Raw genomic sequence first — 19,328 nt, 5'->3', positions numbered from 1 at the left:
GCTCGTGTGACTGCTGTGGGCATCGGGCGCTGAGCAAAAGGCCTGGCAGACTTACCCTCCTCCGGCCATCCTGCGGCCCGCACGGGGTACCGAGTAACTGCGCCAGCCCTTCCTCCCTCACCCTCATCCCCTGCCACTGGTCCTGGGCTGGGCACCTCTGGTGCTCACGCTGGCCATGGGCACGTGCATGCTGCCACGCCTGGCTGCAGGGTGAGGAGGCAGTGGGTTGTGAGCAGTGTGTCTAGCCAAGCGTGGCAGCATGTCTGTGGTGTTGCAGTGAGGGAGGGGGGTTGGCCTGGCTTGCTGGGAGCGAGGGGGCCGCTGCACGGGAGCAGGTGCAGTTTAGATCCCTACAGTGACCTGGGACCCACTGCTGGGACACAGACGTAGAGCTGCTGCACCAAGCCAGACCCCGTGGTGGGGGAGGGGGTCCACACCTCTGTTCGCCTCCTCTAAGAAGTGAAATGATGAGTAGCAGGCGCGCTGCAAGGGCCAAATGCAGCCTGGAAAAAGGGGGAGCAGGTCCCCGCAGAGTCTCCAGTGACCTAACAAGGGGAGGAAACCAGGTGTACGTGGTAGTGTGGTGTAACTGGCCTCGATCGGGGTGTGCTCTGGGTGTGTCAGAGCGTGTGACAGGCCACCAGTGTCTTCAGGGTTGACCCCACTGAAGGAAACTCCGCTGGGAGGGAATTCTCTCCCCATGGCGTGTTTGTGAGGCACCTAGCACAACAAGGCCCTGGTCTGATCATAATTGATCATAGGGGCTCTGTGGGGTCAGTGAGGCAGGTGGCTCAGAAAGAGGATGTTGGGTGTGGGCTGAGCAGTGCTGAGCGAGGAGCCCCAGGGACAGCCAAGCCAGGGGAAGAGTTCCTAGGTGAACTCTGCTCTGTCCTTCACGACTGTGTTGTTAACGCTGAACAAAGACAGTTCCGACTCTACGTTGTGTGTGGATTCCAGAGCAAGCGTGGGTAGGTCACGTCCACCCGGGGAGGCAGGGAGGGGAAGGGAAGTGTCACAGAAGAAGCACTTCACAAGAGGGTATCAAAGAGGGGACACCTCCCGCCCTTATTTAATTCCAGCTAGCTCAGTCTTCAACACTCCTGGGGCCAAATTTGTCCCTGGTGTAGGAAACCACAACTCCCAGTGATGTCACCCAATGACACCCTCTCACTGTCCCATGTACACTCAAGGCACGACCATCTCTCTGCCGTGGATAAATCCCTGGAAATCTCTCTCTCACACACACACATGCCCCAACATGAGTATCGTGACACCTCCACACCATACAGATTGATGGGCACACCTAGCACCCAGTGCACGTTACCATTCATCCCCCCCGAACACACACACATTGCCACACTGTCCACAGAGTGTCCATACAGCCCTTCGCTACCCCTCCCTGGGAACTCCGGGAAAGGTGACTGCCGGGCTCTGGTCACCCACTTGCTGAGTCCGGACGTTTTTTCACAGGGGAGTGAAATATCTGTTTCCCCCCATTACCCTCAGTCATGACAAAGGGCGGGTGAGCAGATGCGGTGCTTGAGCGGATAAACGTTCATGCCCGTTTTGCAATGCTGGATCCCTGGGGTTTGAAAAAAGCATGTGAAGTTATTATCGTAGCAGGGAACAAACACACACGCACACGGCTGTGCCTGCATGCACATACAGACGCCTGCCAATATGCACAGATGTACGCGGGGAGCCATGCGTTCTAACCCTGGGCACGCGGACTGTCACGGGGTCCCCGGGCGATGCTCGGGAACTGCTCCCCAGGAAGCCAGGCAGGACTCTGGGGCAGTCGCCTTTCTGGGAGCAGCCTGTCTGCAGGACACACAGCTCACCCGGCTCCACCTCCCTGGGTCTGACCTCGGAGCATTCAGCCTCCTCTGCCCCTCCGTGAGCTTCCCACAGCGAGTCTGCCCAGGCGGGGTCCTGGGGAAGCCAGAGGGTCCTGCCCCCCAACTCCACAGTCAGACGTGACTCTCAGCCAGCCAGTAAAACAGAAGGTTTATTAGACGACAGGAACATGGTCTAACACAGAGCTTGTAGGTGCAGAGAACAGGACCCCTCAGCCAGGTCCATTTTGGGGGCAGTGAGCCAGACAACCCCGTCTGCCCTTCACTCCATGTCCCAGCCAGCCCCCAACTGAAACTCCCTCCAGCCCCTCCTCCTCTGGGCTTTGTCCCTTTCCCGGGCCAGGAGGTCTCCTGATTCCTTTGTTCTCCAACCCTTCAGTCTTCACCTTGCAGGGGGGGGGGGGAAGGGCCCAGGCCATCAGTTGCCAGGAAACAGGGTGTCGGCCATTCTCTGTGTCCAGACCCCTGCACACACCTGCCCTCTAGGGCTCTGCAATGATCATACACCCTTACCCCACCCCCTAGAGACTTAAGAACTGCCTAGGGGAAACTGAGGCACCCCCACAATATTCGGAGGGAATATTAAGAACAGTCCCACTTCGTCACACGGACACACAGAGACATGCCCACACCCCCCAGGATACAGGCGTGCAAAGAGACGTGCCCCGCAGGGACAGGCACAGGTGCGGAGGTGCCCACATGCCTGGCTATGGAAATGCAAACACAGCTACGCCCACGGCCAGGCCTTGCGCCACCGGGCCCCTGGGTTGCAGGGCCCACTTGCTTGCTCTTTGATACCAGGGCACAGGTCCCCCCCTCACCTTGGCTGCGTCTGGAAGCATTTGATCTCTTTGGAGGATAGCACCTTAATTGGCAGATGGAGACACAGCCGGGAGTGTAAAGGAAATCCCCACTTGTCAACAAATTTGCATCCTTTGACATTTTAATTCTTTCCACGTTGTTTTTTCTCAGACCGGCACACAAACCGCTGTCATTAGCTTCCCCGATGAGCTCTCAGGCCCAGCCAGGGCTCATTACAGGGGCAGAGGTAGGGGCCTCCCAGCCAGCCCTTACTTAGTTCCGCTAGCAAACACGCAGCAAAGGCGGGGATATTGGCTATAAATCATTTCTAAGTACAGAACGTGGATCTGCCCTTGTCGGGACTCTCTGCTGGGTCGGGTGTGAGGCCGGCTTGCCGTGTAAACTCCAGCTGTGTGTTTTCAGTGGGATCAGCAGAGCTGGAAATGTAAAAGAAAAGGGGAAAGGCCAAGTGGAAGGAGGGGGGGTCGGTTAATTCATGGGCTGGGGGGCGGGGAGGGGGTTGTCTGCTTCGGTTTGGAGCGGAAGAGAAGGGAGCCAGACCCGCTCTCCAAACCGGCAGCCCAGAATAATTACCCGGCTGCTGTGTGTGTCTCTCCCTCGTGTTTACAGGGCGCTGCGCTAAAACGCGGAAACCGGCTGGTCCCGATCCTGCTGTCACCTCAGCGGTGACTTCCGTGGAGTTACTCCGGATTCACCAAGTCTGAGCTGGAGCAGTCAGACCCCTCCCCGCCCCTTCCATCCTGCAGCCCCGCCGGCCGGAGGCCGCGCAAGATCCAGCCCCGGCCCCCACCGCGGTGTTCAGGGCTCTGGCTGGCCGCTGGAGAAGGGCGCGGGGCCCCCTTGGCTACCAGCAGGCGCCGGGAGGCGGCGGATGACCCGGCTGGCGGGCAGGCAGGGCGCTAACCAGGGTGCTGAGGACGGAGCAGCCCCGTAGGGCTCCAGCCCCCTGCCCCCGGGCGGCCCCGTGGCCGCGCTGGGGCCGCTGGCAGGCGGGGCGCAGCGGAGCGAGCCGGCCCCGGGGCTGGGCAGAGGCGCCCCGAGATGGCGGGGGGAGCCGGCAGCTGCCCACTCGCTCGGGGAGGAGAGAGGCAGGCGCGTCAGGGGCTGGGGGGAGGCACCGGCAGGCTGCGGAGAGGAGGGAGGCGGGCTCTGCGCGCAGGGCTGGGGAGCGCTCACTCCCCGCCGGCCACGGGCTGCTGGAGCGTCCCGGGTGAGTGGGTCCCGCGGGCAGCCCCGGAGCGGGAGCGGGAGGGGACGGGGCTTGGCACCGCGGCCCGGGCGCATGGGTCTGGGCGCGCAGCGCACCCGCCCCGGGCCTGCTGGAAGATGGGGGCGCATGGGGACGGGCCCCATCCAGGGCTCCGGGTCCGCGGGGCGAGACGCCCGGCGCGTCCCGCAGCCCCCCGCACCCGCCCGCCGGTCGCTGCTGGCAGGAGAAGGAACTTTTGCGCAGAGGAAGCGCAGGTTCGCGTCCCGGCGCGGGGGGAGCAAACCGGAGCGCTCCGATCCTCCCCCTTCCCCCCTCCCCGCAAAGCCAGAGGCTGCCCCGGGGGCCCCGTCTGTCCGGGCTCGGGCTCAGGCAGGAGCCGAGCGGCCGGTGCGGGGCTCCTCGGCCCGGCAGGTGCCCCCGGTGGTGGGGGTGGGGGTGCCGGGGTCCCTGCGTGCCCCGCTGGGTTGTGCACGGCGCTGGGCGCTGCCTCCGGGCGCATGGACCCGCCGGCAGCGCCCCGGGCTAATGGTAAAGTGAGTCCGGGATCCCACTGATCCCCCCAGCCTCTCGCCCGCCTGGCGCACCCGGGTTACTCCGGGCCAGGCTGCGCCCGTGCAACTCCCGCTGTGTGTCCCCGCGGCGCTGCTCCGGCCCCTGCCCACTACAGCAGGGAAGCGACGCCGGCCCCTCACCGTCCCCTCGCGGCTGCGGCCAGCGGCTGGGACACACGCGAGGCGCTGGGGGCCGAGCCGGGGAACGTGCCTCCCTGCGGGTGCGGGGCTGGGACAGGGCACGCGGGGCTCAGCCAGAACTAGGGAGCCGCAGAGCCCCTCGGGGAGCCCCCATCCTGGGCTGGCGACCCGCCCCCTCTCCCTGCAGCCAGCCGGGCTCAGCTCCCAGTGCCCGGAGCCCCGCACAGCCCAGCCCGCCTGCCCGGGCTGGAGACAGATCCGGGACACGTTCCCCAGTAGCTGCCCGCGGCCGAGCCCCGGCAGAAGGACGCCCCAGCTCCGCCGCGCGGGGGGCAGCTGGGCACAGCCTGTCCTGGGCTGGGCTGCGTCCCCGCTAGCTCCGCCTCACACACACCTGTGTTTGCACCCCGGAGCGGCGAGGGGAGCTGGGGCTCCGGGCTGCAGACCCGCTGCGCCAGGCGGTATTTGCCTTGGGGGTCTCCTGTCCTCTGCATGTGCCAGAATCACAAGAAAACCGCCGGGGGAGGGGGGCGGGCTGCCCGCTGGACCCTCTGCCCCGCTAATGCGTCCCTCCCTGGGCGGCTCAGGGCTCCCCCCGCCTGCCGCTTGCCTGCCCCTGGCCATGGCCGGGCGCTCCGGGCACATCCCCCGACACGGCACGTACACCCCAGGGCACATTGTACACCCCGGGCACCTCGCCCACCCCCCGACACGGCACGTACACCCCAGGGCACATTGTACACCCCGGGCACCTCGCCCACCCCGCGACACGGCACGTACACCCCAGGGCACATTGTACACCCCGGGCACCTCGCCCACCCCCGACACGGCACGTACACCCCAGGGCACATTGTACACCCCGGGCACCTCGCCCACCCGCCGACACGGCACGTACACCCCGCGGCACATTGTACACCCCGGGGCACCTCGCCCACCCCCTGACACGGCACGTACACCCCAGGGCACATTGTACACCCCGGGCACCTCGCCCACCCCTGACACGGCACGTACACCCCAGGGCACATTGTACACCCCGGGGCACCTCGCCCACCCCGCGACACGGCACGTACACCCCAGGGCACATTGTACACCCCGGGCACCTCGCCCACCCCCGACACGGCACGTACACCCCGCGGCACATTGTACACCCCGGGGCACCTCGCCCACCCCCGACACGGCACGTACACCCCGCGGCACATTGTACACCCCGGGCACCTCGCCCACCCCCGACACGGCACGTACACCCCAGGGCACATTGTACACCCCGGGCACCTCGCCCACCCCCGACACGGCACGTACACCCCAGGGCACATTGTACACCCCGGGCACCTCGCCCACCCCCGACACGGCACGTACACCCCAGGGCACATTGTACACCCCGGGCACCTCGCCCACCCGCCGACACGGCACGTACACCCCGCGGCACATTGTAGACCCTGGGCACCTCGTCTGTGCCTCCCTTCACACACACAGACGCCAGCCAGAATTGGCGTGAGACCTGTTCCTGGGGCAGTGCTGGGAAGGGGCCCTGGGGGGCTGGACAGCATGTCCATCTCTCCAGATCTGTCCAGCCTTGTGGGCTCACAACTCCTCACCCTCAGTAGCTGCGAACAAGGGAGACAATCAGGTGGAGCAGGTGCCCGGTCGTGCGGCGGGGAGAGGGGAGGGGCTCTATGAGACCATCATGATCCTGTTACACTGGGGGCTGTCTATGTCTCAGAGCTCAGTGCCCACCCTGCACTCCAGGCCCCAGGCTCTCCTCCCACACTGCTCCATGGGAAGTCCCTGTGGCCAACTCCAGCTGGGCACTGGCCATAGGGAGAGCATGGCCATGCCCATCCCCACCACCTCGGGCCTGGAGCAGTGATGCAGGCCCTGACTGGGCTGAGCAGAGTCTTCCTTGGTGACTTTTTTCTGCAGGAGCAATGGGGGGGTCAGGGGCTCCCCAAGGGGCCCAGAGCTAGAAGGGACAGCCTGGAGGCTGTGGGTCACCCCTGCAATCCAGCTCCTGCCCCGCACCCTGCTCCCCTTGTGATACACTGAGGCTCCAGAGCCAGGTTCCCTCCAAGCCCCAAGGTCCTGCAACAGCCGGTCCAGGCGCAAGGTGACTCTGTGAGCCCAGGGAGCGGGCAGAGCCCTCAGGGTTCGGCAAAGGTCGGGGACACAGTCCAGGCTGAGTGGATGGGTGTGCTTGCTGGGATTGTTCTGGGCTGGCTCTGATCCCAGACTAGGGGCTGCATGCACCAGACTGGAAATAAGGTGTAACTTTTTAACTGTGAGGGTGATGAATCAGTGGAAGAACTTCCCCAGGGTCCTGGTGGATCCTCCATCACTTAACATCGTTAAATCCAGAGGGGAGGTTTTTCTAACTGCTCTGCTCTAGGAATTAGCCTGCGGCAGGTCTTTGTCCTGTGTTATGCAGGAGGTCAGACTAGACAATCACAGGGATCCCTTCTGGCCTTGCAATCGGCGAGGAGCTGCAGCTTGTGTGCAAAAATCCGTGTTTGTCTGAAACCTCTTCCCTGCCCGGCCCCCCACATGGCGCAGTGCTGACAGGGGGGCAGGGGCAGGGCTGGCTGAGTTCACAGCACTATATAAATACGCCACCGTCCCATTCTCCCCAGCGCGGGTGCTGCTGGCACGGTGACTGGCAGCGCTGGGTTAGGCAACAGAATAGTTTCCTGGGGGCCGTGGCAGATGTCCGATTGCCTGGGGGTTTTACACCTAGATTGGACCCTATTCCAGGAAATGGCCAGCCCAAATCAATCCTGCATTGGCAGGGAGACTTCCTGGGTGATGTCATAGGTCTTTCCCCTCTCTAGCAGCTGTGATTCTGTTATTTATGATTATTGCTAAGATTTCTCTTCCTTGTGACTCTATGGCGACTTGCCAACAGCCTCACTTGTCCAAACCTCGTTTGTTCAGAACCTCCTGCTTCCCCCAGGGAGCTGGCGTCCTGTCCCCATCCCCCCATGTGTGGGCTTTACGGAGAACAGCCCTCCCAGGTGCCCCATCCCACCCCCAAATTATGCTAGTTAATTTTCTGATCCCCGATTCCACACCCAGAAGGCCGGGTTCGCCTGGGGGTGGTGGCATGAGACGTGAGTGGGGAGAGCCACTCTCCCAAGTATTAGCCGCAGCGCTCGCAAAAGGAATCGTCTTCCTGATGATGATGCTGTATCAAAGCATTAAATCAAAGGGGAGGGGAGGATGCAAATTGACTACAAATGCTCCGTCAGCAGCCAGGCCCGGCCCGGCCTGGTGGGGAGGGACAGGCTGGTGCTAAGTGCTGAGTTGAGAGCCTGCCTGCATCCTGCTAACGAGCCATTAGCTGCCACGACCTCGACCGAGAAGCGTTCTCTGCCTTGCAAAAATGAACTTAATTATCAAGAACTTACAGTGGCTAATTCATATGAGGCAGGGCTAAAATCAATTGAGTGGGGAGGCTGCCTGCTTTCCCGGGAGCAGCAGGAGAACCCTCATCCCCTCGACACGGGGCTTGCTGCGGTTTGTAGTGGCTGACCTGTGTTTGTGTTTGAAGCAATGTGGTTGACGGGGTCTCCCCCTGCCCTCCAGCAGCGACAGGCCAGGACTGACGCTAGTGAATGATGATACAGGTGCAGGGGATCTAAGGCAGCCGTGCTCTGCCGGCAGGTGCCTGGCTTGGGAAGCAAACTCTAATATAAACCCAGGCTGCGTCTCCACTAGAGATGTGAGCCGTTTGTAACTGAGCCGTTTGTAATTGACCGGTTTAAGCCATGCTGAGGTGGCTCACCGTCTGAATCCATTTCATTCGCACGGCCCTCTGGGTACCAATCCCCACCTGCTCCACTCGCTCCCAGAAGCAGGGCCGGCTGGGAGATCCTGCTGTCGGAGGGTGGGGACAGATCGAACTGTTTCTGCTTTAATCAATTATTAAATCGGCTGCAAGGCCAGCAGGACTAAGCAGGGAATCGGTGTGTGTAGACCCCAGGCGTTCCCCAAACCTTCCAGCGGCCAGGCCCCAGGGCCCAGGCCAGGCCATGGTAAGAGTGCAAATGTGTGACTGCAACCGTAACACCCGTTCCCTCGGCTGCTGGAAGCACCGCTTGAGACAAACCTCCATGGACACTCCCCAAAGCGGCAGGCTTCATTCCAGCTTCAGATGTTCCCGTGTAGAATAGAAATTGGGTGGAACTGCAATAACCCCTACCCCAGAGCAGCAGGGCTAATGGGGCCATGCTGCCCTCTAGTGTTTACCTCAGAGCTGGCCCTCCAGTTCAACGAGCAAGTGTAGGCATGGGGCTTGGTACCGAAGGGAGTCCCTCTGTTCTCCACATGTGCTGGCCAGGACTATACTCGGAGCACTCTGCCGGGTTAGCTATCCAGGCACGTTACACCAGCAAAGCACTCCAGCCTGGATGCAGCTGATTCCATGGTTTGTGCGAGCAGGGCTTGTATCAGCCCCTCAAGCAAAATACTCTGTAGTGGCAAAAATGCCATTTTGCAGCTATAGCTGTGTCTACACAAGGAGCTTTTGCCAGCAGGGATCACACCTCATCACACACCCCTGGCTGACACGGCTAAGCTGGCAAAGGCTATCGTGGAGACTTGGCCTCTGTATCCAGGGGCTCACAGGGGGCACGAGGAAATGGAAAATGCTGAGCTGGCTTCCACATTACGATGGAAACAGCCTTCTGAGAACCCAGCTGAGGGCAGTCTCCTCTGCCGGCTGTCTCCTGCTGCAGAGCGGGAGGGATGAGGGGGCATCAATTCATACACTGGGGCAAATAAGGAGCTGGGCATAAGCAGGGGCACTCGCCACGGACTCTGATAGTAGTGGTCTCCATTTACGTGAGGGCTGAATTTGGCCCATTGTCTGGCCAGGGCATGCCGGGCTCCATCCCGTCCAGGCAGCCAGCAGAGTTCCCTGGCAGCTGTTCAGCCCTGGGAGGGAGCATGTGCAGTCGCTCCGTGGGGACAGAGCGCGGGCAGTCCTGTTGGCATGTAGACGCTGCGAGGGGATGCAGCATGCTCAGTGCAGACGGACTCTGCAGAGAAGTTGGCTGCTGAACCCTAAAAAGGTTTTACTGAGCTCGTGTGAAAAGCCGTTTCCAGCAGTTCCAAACTTGGGCAGATTTCCCTGGGGAAGACAAAAGGCACATTCCTGACACCAGGGTGCTACCCCCAATCTCCTTGTGAGAAGTGGCTGAATCATTTTTGCTGAAACATTCAGAAAAGTCCCAAATGGTTAAACTTTGTCAAATTTACAAGCAGCTGAATACTGGGTCTTATGATGGGACACGTCAGGCAACCTTAAGTCTAGGAACTGCCCATCATCACTGGATGGAATGGGCTAGAGCTCTTCCAGGGGTCTCCTGCATGGTTCTGGAGATATGCAAAGAGGAGTTAGGAACACGGAACCCTTCTGAAAGGGAAAGGAAGGCGCTGATCTGCATGTTAGATCGGTCGTGCATGAGTCATTGGCATCACGGCCGTGCTGCCTGCCCTCACGTCAAATGGTTCTGGGCACATTCCGCTGGCCCGCGAAGGATCAAATCCCTGCTTGTTTCCAGTCACTTAACCCCACAGCCAAGAACGAGGTGCTCCCAGAGGGCGTCGCTCCAGAAAGTAGGCAGGGTGCAATGAGCAATCTCTGGAAGGGCCTCCAGTCAAGCTTGTGCCTTTCACTGTTGTAAAGCCCCATATGGAAATGCAGCCACTCGAATAGGCTGCAACCTGGTGTGCAGAAGCAGAGCCTCAAGAACTGTCTCCCAGGGACAGTGCAGCTGGTGCTTCAGTCAGCCTAGGGTTAAATGTCCCAAGCGATGGGACTTGCACCCATGCCCTGGGGAGATGGTGCAGCAGCCTAAAGCAGTGCTCAGAGTTCCCATTCTCACTCTGGGCCTGTGACTCCTAGCCACACCCTCCGTGGGGTTTGCACCCATCCAGTAGTTGCAGACTGTCGGGAATATTCTGCACGACTTCTGCAGTAGGGAGGCGTCGGAGGTTTATCAATGTCCTTGGGCCTTTGTTTGCACAGGAGGAGTTTTGGTTCAGATAGAGCAGGGACTCTGTGCTTGTACAGCACCTAGCACAATGGGGTCCTAGGCCATGACTAGGCTCCTAGGCGCTACAGCAAGGTACCCCAGGTAGTCCTGATGCAAAGAGCAATGTCAGGTTACTACAAGAAGAGGACAGGGGATTGACAGGAAGTGAGGATGCTCCAATGGAAACAGCGTAAGGAGAGGGGAAGCCACCTTTCAGCTGTTTGAGGGGAATCTGTCCCCAGCTGGGGTTTGAGGGGCAGGATGGCCTAGTGGTCAGGGCACTGGCCTAGGACCCAGGAGACCTGGGCTCAATAACCTGCCCTGCCACAGACTCCCCAACTGACTTGGGGCAAGGCACTTAGTGCCTCAGCTCCTCACCCATAAAAGGACCCTGACAGCACTGCCTTACCTCGCAGGGGCACCAGCGGCTCACTGTGATAATGGGGCCATGTAAGTAACGAGGCAGACAGGTGTGAAGCAGGAAACCTCCGGGCTGAAAGCTGCAGCTTTGCTAAGTGGTAGCTGGGCTTGTCACTTCTTTCCTGGCATCTAGCAAATCTCTTTAGCAGCACCAGAGCAGATCTGCTCCCCCGCCAGTTAGCAGAGGTGCCCACACAGTCCGGTCAGCTCATTGTACCATGAACCCACAGCAGCCAAACACAGGGTCACTCCAGTATCCATCCCGGACCCCACGTGGGTCCCTGAGGCAGAAAAACAGCCATACGTCTCTGTACAGCTGCCAGCTGAAAAGAGCTTAGTTCCATCCAGGGCTCCATTGTATAGGGGGGGCTGGGTGGTGGCCACGGTGTGTCATGCGGCTATTCCAGCCAGGCTGGGGCGAGCTGCCAGCTGGCTTTGTCCCCTCTGGCTGTCTGGCCAGCAGTTGGCAGACAGGAGCCCTGGATCCTTCCGGCAAGTGGGAAGCAGGATGGTTGTAAGTCTGTCTGAAGCTGCTGTGGTGTAAAGTGTGTGTGTGTGTGCACAATCGCACACTGAGCGTGGGGTGAGCGTGTGAGAGGTAGACTAGGTGTGCGGGAGGTGCATGAGAGAGAAAGAGCCGGCTTGTATTTATCAGTCTAATTATTTCCCTGAGTGGATCCATGACTAATCCTGCGAAGGCAGCTGGTGAGCGGGGGCCAGGAACACAGCCCTGGGCACCCACTTTCGGTTCTGGATGCCAGGGATTCTGCCTGTGTTGGCCTGTATCCATCTGGGTCAAACTGGAGTGTCCCGCACAGTCCCACGTGGCCTGCTGCACTTCATCCCTACAGTCACCTCCCTTTGGCCCCGGAGACAAGCTCACCCCGTCATCGTATGCGCCATAGGCTTCCGTGGGGATTGTGCAGGGAGATTGGGGCCTGAAAGTGATGTCAGTGGAGTTAATCCTGATTTACACCATTGCAAGTGAGAGCAGAATCTGGCCCACGATTTGCATCTCAATAACAATTCCTTTCCCCCGCCCTATCACCGCCTCTGGTGAGTGTGACATGGTTCCCTTCGGGCCTGATTGCGCCAGCAAAGACTAGGGCTAATCACAAGAGCAAGGTTACCCCAACGCTCCTTGCCCCAGGCTCTGGAGTACTGGCTGTCAGGGGGTCCCCGGGCGATGCTCTGGAACTGCTCCCCATGAAGCCAGGCAGGACTCTGGGGAAGTCTCCTCTCTGGGAGCAGCCTGTCTGCAGGACACACAGCTCACCCGGCTTCCACCTTCCTGGGCCTGACCTCGGAGCATTCAGCCTCCTCTGCCCCTCCGTGTGCTTCCCACAGCGAGTCCACCCAGGTGGGGATCCTGGGGAAGCCAGAGGGTCCTGCACCCCAACTCGCAGTCAGACGTGACTCTCAGCCAGCCAGTAAAACAGAAGGTTTATTAGACGACAGGAACATGGTCTAACACAGAGCTTGTAGGTACAGAGAACAGGACCCCTCAGCCGGGTCCATTTTGGGGGGCAGTGAGCCAGACAACCACGTCTGCCCTTCACTCCATGTCCCAGCCAGTCCCAAACTGAAACTCCCTCCAGCCCCTCCTCCTCTGGGCTTTGTCCCTTTCCCGGGCCAGGAGGTCACCGGATTCCTTTGTTCTCCAGCCCTTTAGCTCTCACCTTGCAGGGGGGGAGGGCCCAGGCCATCAGTTTCCAGGAAACAGGGTGTCAGCCATCCTCTGTGTCCAGACCCCTGCACACACCTGCCCTCTAGGGCTCTGCAATGATCATACACCCTTACCCCACCACCTAGATACTTAAGAACTGCATAGGGTAAACTGAGGCACCCCCACACTATTCAGAGGAAACATTAAGAACAGTCCCACTTCGTCACAAAGGCCTCTGCACTGGCTCTCAGCCCATCTCACTGTGTCTCTCCTTCCCGGCCAGGTGGCACCTGATCCTAGGAGTCCGGCCCACAGCACTGGATGAGAATTCTGCTGTGGTCTAGAGCGCACTGATCCAGCCCGGCAGCATGGACTTTGTAATGAAACAAGCATTAGGGGGTAAGTCTGTTCTTCATATTTGGATCGTGCCCGCCTGCCTGCCCCACGCCCTCCTGGCTGGGTGTCTGAGAAAGGGTCCCACACTGAGGAGAGCTTGGCCTAGGACTGTCTCAAAGGCTGCTGCTAAAGGGGGAGACCCATGTGGATTGTTTCTCTCTGTCTACGTTCCCCCTGGGTGCCAGGAGCCAGGTGTAGGGAGTTCTTCCAGGGGAGCCGAGCCCAGCTGTGGTCCCATGCACCAGCTCCCCAGTCTCTCTCTAATGGCGGTGCTGCTATTCCCTCGCGTCCCGTCCCGTGAAAAAGCCAGAAGCAGCAGGGATCCTGTACCCCTGGCATCAGGCTGGCAGGCCAGGAAGTGCCTGGAATACCTGGAGAGCTGACAAACCCTCCACCCCAGCCCGTCCCCGCTTCAGCAATAGCCCCGCTCACTCACCCTGGGGGTCCGGCAGCTCTGCTGGGAATGGAGCCCACAGCTTTGAGACCCTGGGAAGTCCCTGGTATAACTCACCGGCGAGCCCCAGGCAGGCGGACGGGGGTGGGTGCTAGCCACACGGAAGGGCTAGATAACGACAGGCTGAGAACAGCTGTAGCAGGACAGAGGTGGCAGCTGTTTTAATCCCTGAACTGTTTCATACTCAGAGCTCTGGCATCACACACTGAGGGGAACTCCCAGTGGGGTTTTGATTTTCCTGCTGCCAGGTGAGGCCGTTAGCCACAAGGGTTTCCTGGGCCACCAGCCTCGCTGACTGGCTGGCGTTTTCCCTTGTCACCCTGGCTAGTGGAGTTGGTTTGTGTTGGGGTCCTAGCGAAGGGACTTGCCTGGCCCCCGTGACTCTTGTATCTGAGCCCCTCCCAGTCTGTAATGGATTTACCCTCCCACCCCCCTGGGAAGACGGGCCAGGGCTTTGATTCCCATTGAACAGACTTGCCCACGGCAGCTCAGGGTGCTTGTGGGAGAGCTGAGACTTGACCTCAGTCCCACTGGGCTGCCCTCCCCTGAGCAGCCCCTGGCTGATCGGGAATCACTGTCTGGTTGAGGTCATTGTAGCTTGACAGTGATGTGAAGGGCCCTGGGGAGGCAGCTCCCTTCCCCGTGGAGTCACAAGAGACACTAAACTAAACAGTGGTTTGCAGAGCCCAGGGGCCTGGCATGGTCAGCGACACGGGGACAGCCCAGCAGCTATGTAAGAATAAACCAACCCCCCTGGATTCTCCGGGGGAACAGCAGGGCACCTGGCACCGAAGGAGAGTGCAGTGACAGGGGAGGCCGGGGAGGGGCAGGACACAGCAGAGAGAGCAGCCAGTGGGGCTGGGGCTGCAAGCACGGCCCAGAGCGTCGGCCGAGGGGCAGAGCGGAGCCACAGGACATGACGGTGGGCCGCGGGTGTCTGAGAGGAGACGGCCATGCTGCTGCCCTGCCCCACGGGGAAAGCCCCCTGCCGGCAGTCCAGAGACCCAGCTCCCTAGGACAGGCAGAACTGGAACACCCGGAACCCAGCACCTTCCTCCATGGCATCTCTGCCGTTCTCCCCACAGCGAGCTCAGCCCCAGCCCAGCCCCCAGGCCGCTGCCACGCGCTGCCCTCCTGGCTCTAGGCTGCAGCACTGGCCTCACTGGCCTGGCCGAGGGGCCAGCCCGGAGCAGCTCCAGCTGGGAGAGCTGGTCCCTGCATGGGGAGGCTGCTTGGCAGGGACCAGCACACTGCACCAGGGATCGCTGGGCACCAGGCTGGGTGCTCAGGGTGCTCTGAGGGCTCGCCCTCTCTGCGGGGGGCGCCCCAGCTCCGCAATGTCTGCTCCCCAGCCCCAGGCCTGATGCTGTATGCGTGTGGGGCGGGGGGGGGCAGGGCAGCTCTGTATCAGCAGTGGGTGGCATGTTGCCAGGGCTGCCTAGCCTGATGGGGCCTCGCGAGACATGGTCACACCCCAGCCTGCTGCTGCTGCTTCCAGCCTGGTGCCCCCGGGCACTCCCCGGCACGGGCACCGGCTGCCCCACCTCCTGCTGGGCCCTGGGCCTGCCCTCTCCCAGGTACGCCTCATGCCACACTGTGGGTCTGCAGCACAGCCTCGCCCCCTTGCCCAGCACTGCGGGCAGTAGCCCCCCAGCGGTCTCTGTGCTGGGTGCCAGGGGAGCCTGGCATCTGCAGCGGCTGGGCAGCTCCACTGTGGAAGGGGGAGCCCCTCAGCCTGGCCCTGGCACAGAAGGTGGCAGGAAGGGCCCCAGGGGGCCTGCTCTCTCTGAGGCCGTGCTGGGCCCAGGACAGGGATCTGGCTGCGCGTCCAGGGACCCTTCTCCTTGGCGTCTTGCTAGCTCACAACTGGTCTGCTCAGCTTCTTGCCTTTGCATTCGTGGGGGACAAAACTTCACCGCCAGCTCCGTGGGCTTTGCAGGGAGGGTCTGGCAGTGCACCTGGGCGCCCACCAGAGAGTTGTGGAGGGTCTCTCCCCATCTGGGGGGTCTCCACTCGTGACCTGCGGCTCCGGGGTTCCATGCTGAGTGACTTGCACAGCTCTGTGGCTCACGTCTCTGCCCAGCACCGGGCCAGACCTGCTGCGGCCCCTCCCGGGAGAAGGCACTTGAGCTGGGCCGTGGGTCGCCTGTTTGCTCGCTGCTCCCATTGCTAACCTGTAAACTCGCGTCTCTGCTGTCAAAACACATCAATCTGCCTCCCATCAGAGCAGGGAGGGGCGAGGGGAGCCGCTCCTTGGGCCACACTCCCCTCTGGCTGTCCCCTGGCCTGGCTCCCTGCATCCCCGTTCCTTTGGCATTAGCTGCCACTGATGCTTGGCCACGTTGTCCCTTTGCTATCACCCACCTCTGGCTGCCTCCTTGCTGGCCCTGCCCAGCTCCGAGGCTGTGGGACGCACCCCGAGGGAGCCCCTCTAGCCCTGCCCAGGGTAAGACAGTTCCCTCCTGGACATTTCCTTACCGTTTGTCCAGGCTGGACTGCCTTTGCCAGGCCCTGAGGCTCCCCGCCCCCTGCCAAACGGGCTGTGTCTGCACGTGGGGGCTGCTTTGCAATCGTGTCCCCCGTTCAGCTCCTCAAAGGGGAGCCCAGCTAGGAAGGGGTGGTCCCAGCCGAGGCCTGCACACAGCCCCCCCTGCCCATGCAGCCCCCAAACTGCACTGGCTGGGTGCCCTGCCAGGGCTCATTGCAACCCGGGAGTCAGCGAACATCCTGTCCACAATCGCCCCCAAGTCTTCTCTCCTGGCTACTGCTTCCCGGGGGAGGGGGTGTCTGTGTGGCAGGCTGCGGCCTTTGGGATGTCTCAGGGGCAGGTGCCTGTGCAGAATCTCCCACGGATCTTTCCGGCCTTTCCAGGCGCCGTGTCACGCTTGCCTGCCCTCCTGCTCTTGGCGGAGCCTCCCTCCCTCCATTGAGGCGCCTGTAATTCCTCGGCTGAAGGGCACGGGCCAGACCCAGCCTGGCACAGAGCCCCGGCCGTCCCGCAGCCTGGCTCTGCCGCGGAGCAGGGCTCTTTGTTCAGAGCCATGCTGCAGCCAGTTTGAAAACGAATCAGCAGGCGCCGGGTGTGGACACTGCCCCCTGCGTAGCAGAGGGGGATTCCCCGAGACGCTGTCTTGGAGCCTCGCTGGCACCCTGCCGCCCTGCAGCTGCGCCTCAATGACAGGAGAGAGCTGGGTTCCCAGCCCACCAGCCTGCGCTGCTGAATGCCTGGCCCCGGTGCTGGCAGCTGGCACTTCCCAGACTCACTCCAGGGTTACTCTGTGCCCCAAGCCCCTCGGCTGCCAGTTTACAGGGTCCCGGCAGTCCAGCTATGAGTCAGGGCTCCTGCTGGTCTCCAGGCCAGGCCCCGTGAGTGCTGGGAGACCCCGCCCCAGATGCCCTGGGTAGAGCCTGTTCTCCGGGCCTCCCTGCCCCAGCTGCCAGATGGGGTACAGCCCTGCCTGGCCCCCAGGGGCGTTATGGGATAAATACAGCGCGGCTGCTGGGCAGACAGGAATGAGGGACAGACAGGGAGATACGTCAGTCCCGCCTGTGACACGCTCATTCGCACTGGTGTAAATGACTGCACTGGAGGAGGGGCAGGGCAGCCCCAGGCCGCTGGTGAGCTGCAGCAGCGTCTCATTCCCTAGTCGCCTTCCTGCCTCTCCCAGTTCTGCCCCTCCTGGCTGCGGCCAGGCGGGGGCCGGCAGGGGATGGCGCCAGGCAGCTATTGGAGGGGGGCATCTGCTTGGGGAGCCCCGAGCCCCGGCCGCAGCCTTGCTCCCCTTCCCATGCTGCCTGGTGTGTCCTGTGCAGGGGCCACCAAGGACATGGGGAAGATGCTGGGCGGAGAGGAAGAGAAGGATCCCGACGCTCAGAAGAAGGAGGAGGAGCGGCAAGAAGCCCTTCGCCAGCAGGAAGAGGAGCGGAAGGCCAAGCACGCCAGGATGGAAGCCGAGAGGGAGAAGGTCCGGCAACAGATCCGGGATAAGGTGGGTGAGGCGGGGCAGCGGGGCTGGAGTGTGACTGTGTCACACAGACGGTGCCCAGCCACAGCCTGATGGGCCCATGCGGGAGTGGGGGGAGCCCTGTGCGGAGATGGCTCGGGGGCTGGCGCTGTGATCAAGCTGGGGCCATAGCAGGGCCAAGTAGAGAGGGACTCCCTGCTCTGGGCAGTCACGGGGCCACCCCGGCAGCTGCTGCTCCCTCCCGCCGCTGCAAACACCCCGGAGCTGGCTCAGCGCCCCTCTGCCCCCTCCCAGTGCCAGACTCTGGACAGCCCCATGGGGCGGGGCTCGAGTGACTCCGGCTCAGCCAGACATGCAGCAGTTCTGCAGGACCCTCCCATACGACACCCCTGAACGCCGCTCGCCTCCTTCGCCCCTCCTGGCCCTGTGCTGAGCATGCTGCCCACGCTGCTCCTGGCCCTGTTCTGTCTCCCCGTCCCGCCTGGGCTCTGAGACCGGTAGGCTTGTGGTGCAGAGGGTGGTGGTTTAGGGCATCTGGGCTCCACCAGCGAGTAGAACTGAGCCTGGAGCCAGGCAGGGGAACTGACCAGGCTAGTTTCGAAGTGCAAAAAGCGAAGGAACTGCTCTCTGAACTCTGTGGGGTGGGGCAGAACCAGCCCCCAGGCCCCTGGTGCTCTGCCCCGCCGGATGTGGTGGGAGCAATAGGGTTTTTCAATGGGCACAGAGGGGAGGGCTTGTGGCTGCAGGGATTTCATCTGACCGCTCTCTGACTGCGTAGCTCCCATGCAACCGCCAGCCCTCTGCGTCCCAAGGGCCGCGACTTCCACCTGTAACGAGAAGGGCGGCAGGTCCCATGTCAATGAAGGAGATGGTGCGTCCTGCACACACGGCGTCGGGGAGGCCGTGGGGTGCAGAGTTCTGTGCACTGGATCACTGACTCCCTGCCCGGGGGCCTGCCTGATCCCGGCTCGTCTCTTCGCCAGTGTGCTGAGCTCCAAGGGGAAGTCAGTGTCCTGTCCTGTGCTCGCTGCCACGGATCCCTGTGCCGGGCACACTGCCCAGGTTTAGGGTTGGGGTCTCTGTGCCATGGCCAATGTCCAGGCCTAGGGATTCTTGCATGGTTTCTCAGCTGGCTGCAGCCAGGGCAGCTGCGCTGGTGACAAGCCACACATTCTCCAGCCTTGCTCCAGGCGTGGGGGGGAACTCTGCACAGCTCCTCTTCTGGGAAGTCAGGAAGGGGAGGAGGCTGGGGACTCGGGCGGGGGAGGCCAAATGGGTCATTTCCCCTCTATGCTGCGGGATCCAACCTGCCCCAGGTGGGCAGGGAGTGTTACTCCCATGGGTGGCCCATGTATGCAATGAGCTTGGTGGGTCTTAGCCTGGTGCTTAGTAGGGCAGGGTCCCCATCACTAAAGAGCCACATCCCCATTGGCACTAAGTGGCAGCCTGAGCAAAGAGGGGGAGGACAGACTGGGCCATGGAGACTCAGTTCCCGTCTCGGGCTGGGAGAAGCGAGCCACTGCCCTCCCTGGGCCTGTTCTCTGCATGGCAGGGGAGGCCCTTGCTGAGCTCGCTGCGGGGAGCAGGGCGGAGCTGGGGCTCTGGTGTCCTAGAGCCGTCAAACCCGGGCCCATGGGAGCCGCAGGCAGAGCATGTCCCTGGCCCAAAGCACCTGCGCAGCAGTGAAATGCTGGTAAATTAATGAGGGTTCCCTGGGGCCAGGCACAGTGCACGTGTTACCCGCCCTGGTGTAACACCCCTACCCTCCTCTGCATGGAGGGGGACCCTGCTCCAGCGCACACACCCCTTGGCACACCC

At 61.9% G+C, this 19,328-nt stretch overlaps 1 protein-coding gene across 6 annotated transcripts in view; it reads left to right on the top strand.

Moving 5' to 3' along the window:
• Positions 1-19,328, top strand: part of CPLX2 (complexin 2) — a 75,054-nt gene that overhangs the window by 47,334 nt on the left and 8,392 nt on the right. For 4 of the 6 annotated variants that reach the window (XM_048860088.2, XM_048860091.2, XM_048860089.2 and 1 more), the window contains 2 exons: positions 12,979-13,094; positions 17,359-17,534. In XM_048860088.2, coding sequence (XP_048716045.1) covers positions 13,064-13,094; positions 17,359-17,534 — 207 coding nt within the window. In that variant the 5' untranslated portion in view covers positions 12,979-13,063. Of the gene's footprint in view, positions 1-3,773; positions 3,889-12,978; positions 13,095-17,358; positions 17,535-19,328 lie in introns of those variants that run through there. The other 2 variants (XM_048860090.2, XM_075131222.1) reach the window with 2 other exon arrangements.

The sequence above is a fragment of the Caretta caretta genome, chromosome 8, assembly GCF_965140235.1.
Source record: "Caretta caretta isolate rCarCar2 chromosome 8, rCarCar1.hap1, whole genome shotgun sequence".
Taxonomy (NCBI): Eukaryota; Metazoa; Chordata; order Testudines; family Cheloniidae; genus Caretta; species Caretta caretta.
This window is presented reverse-complemented; position numbering and strand designations above follow the sequence as displayed.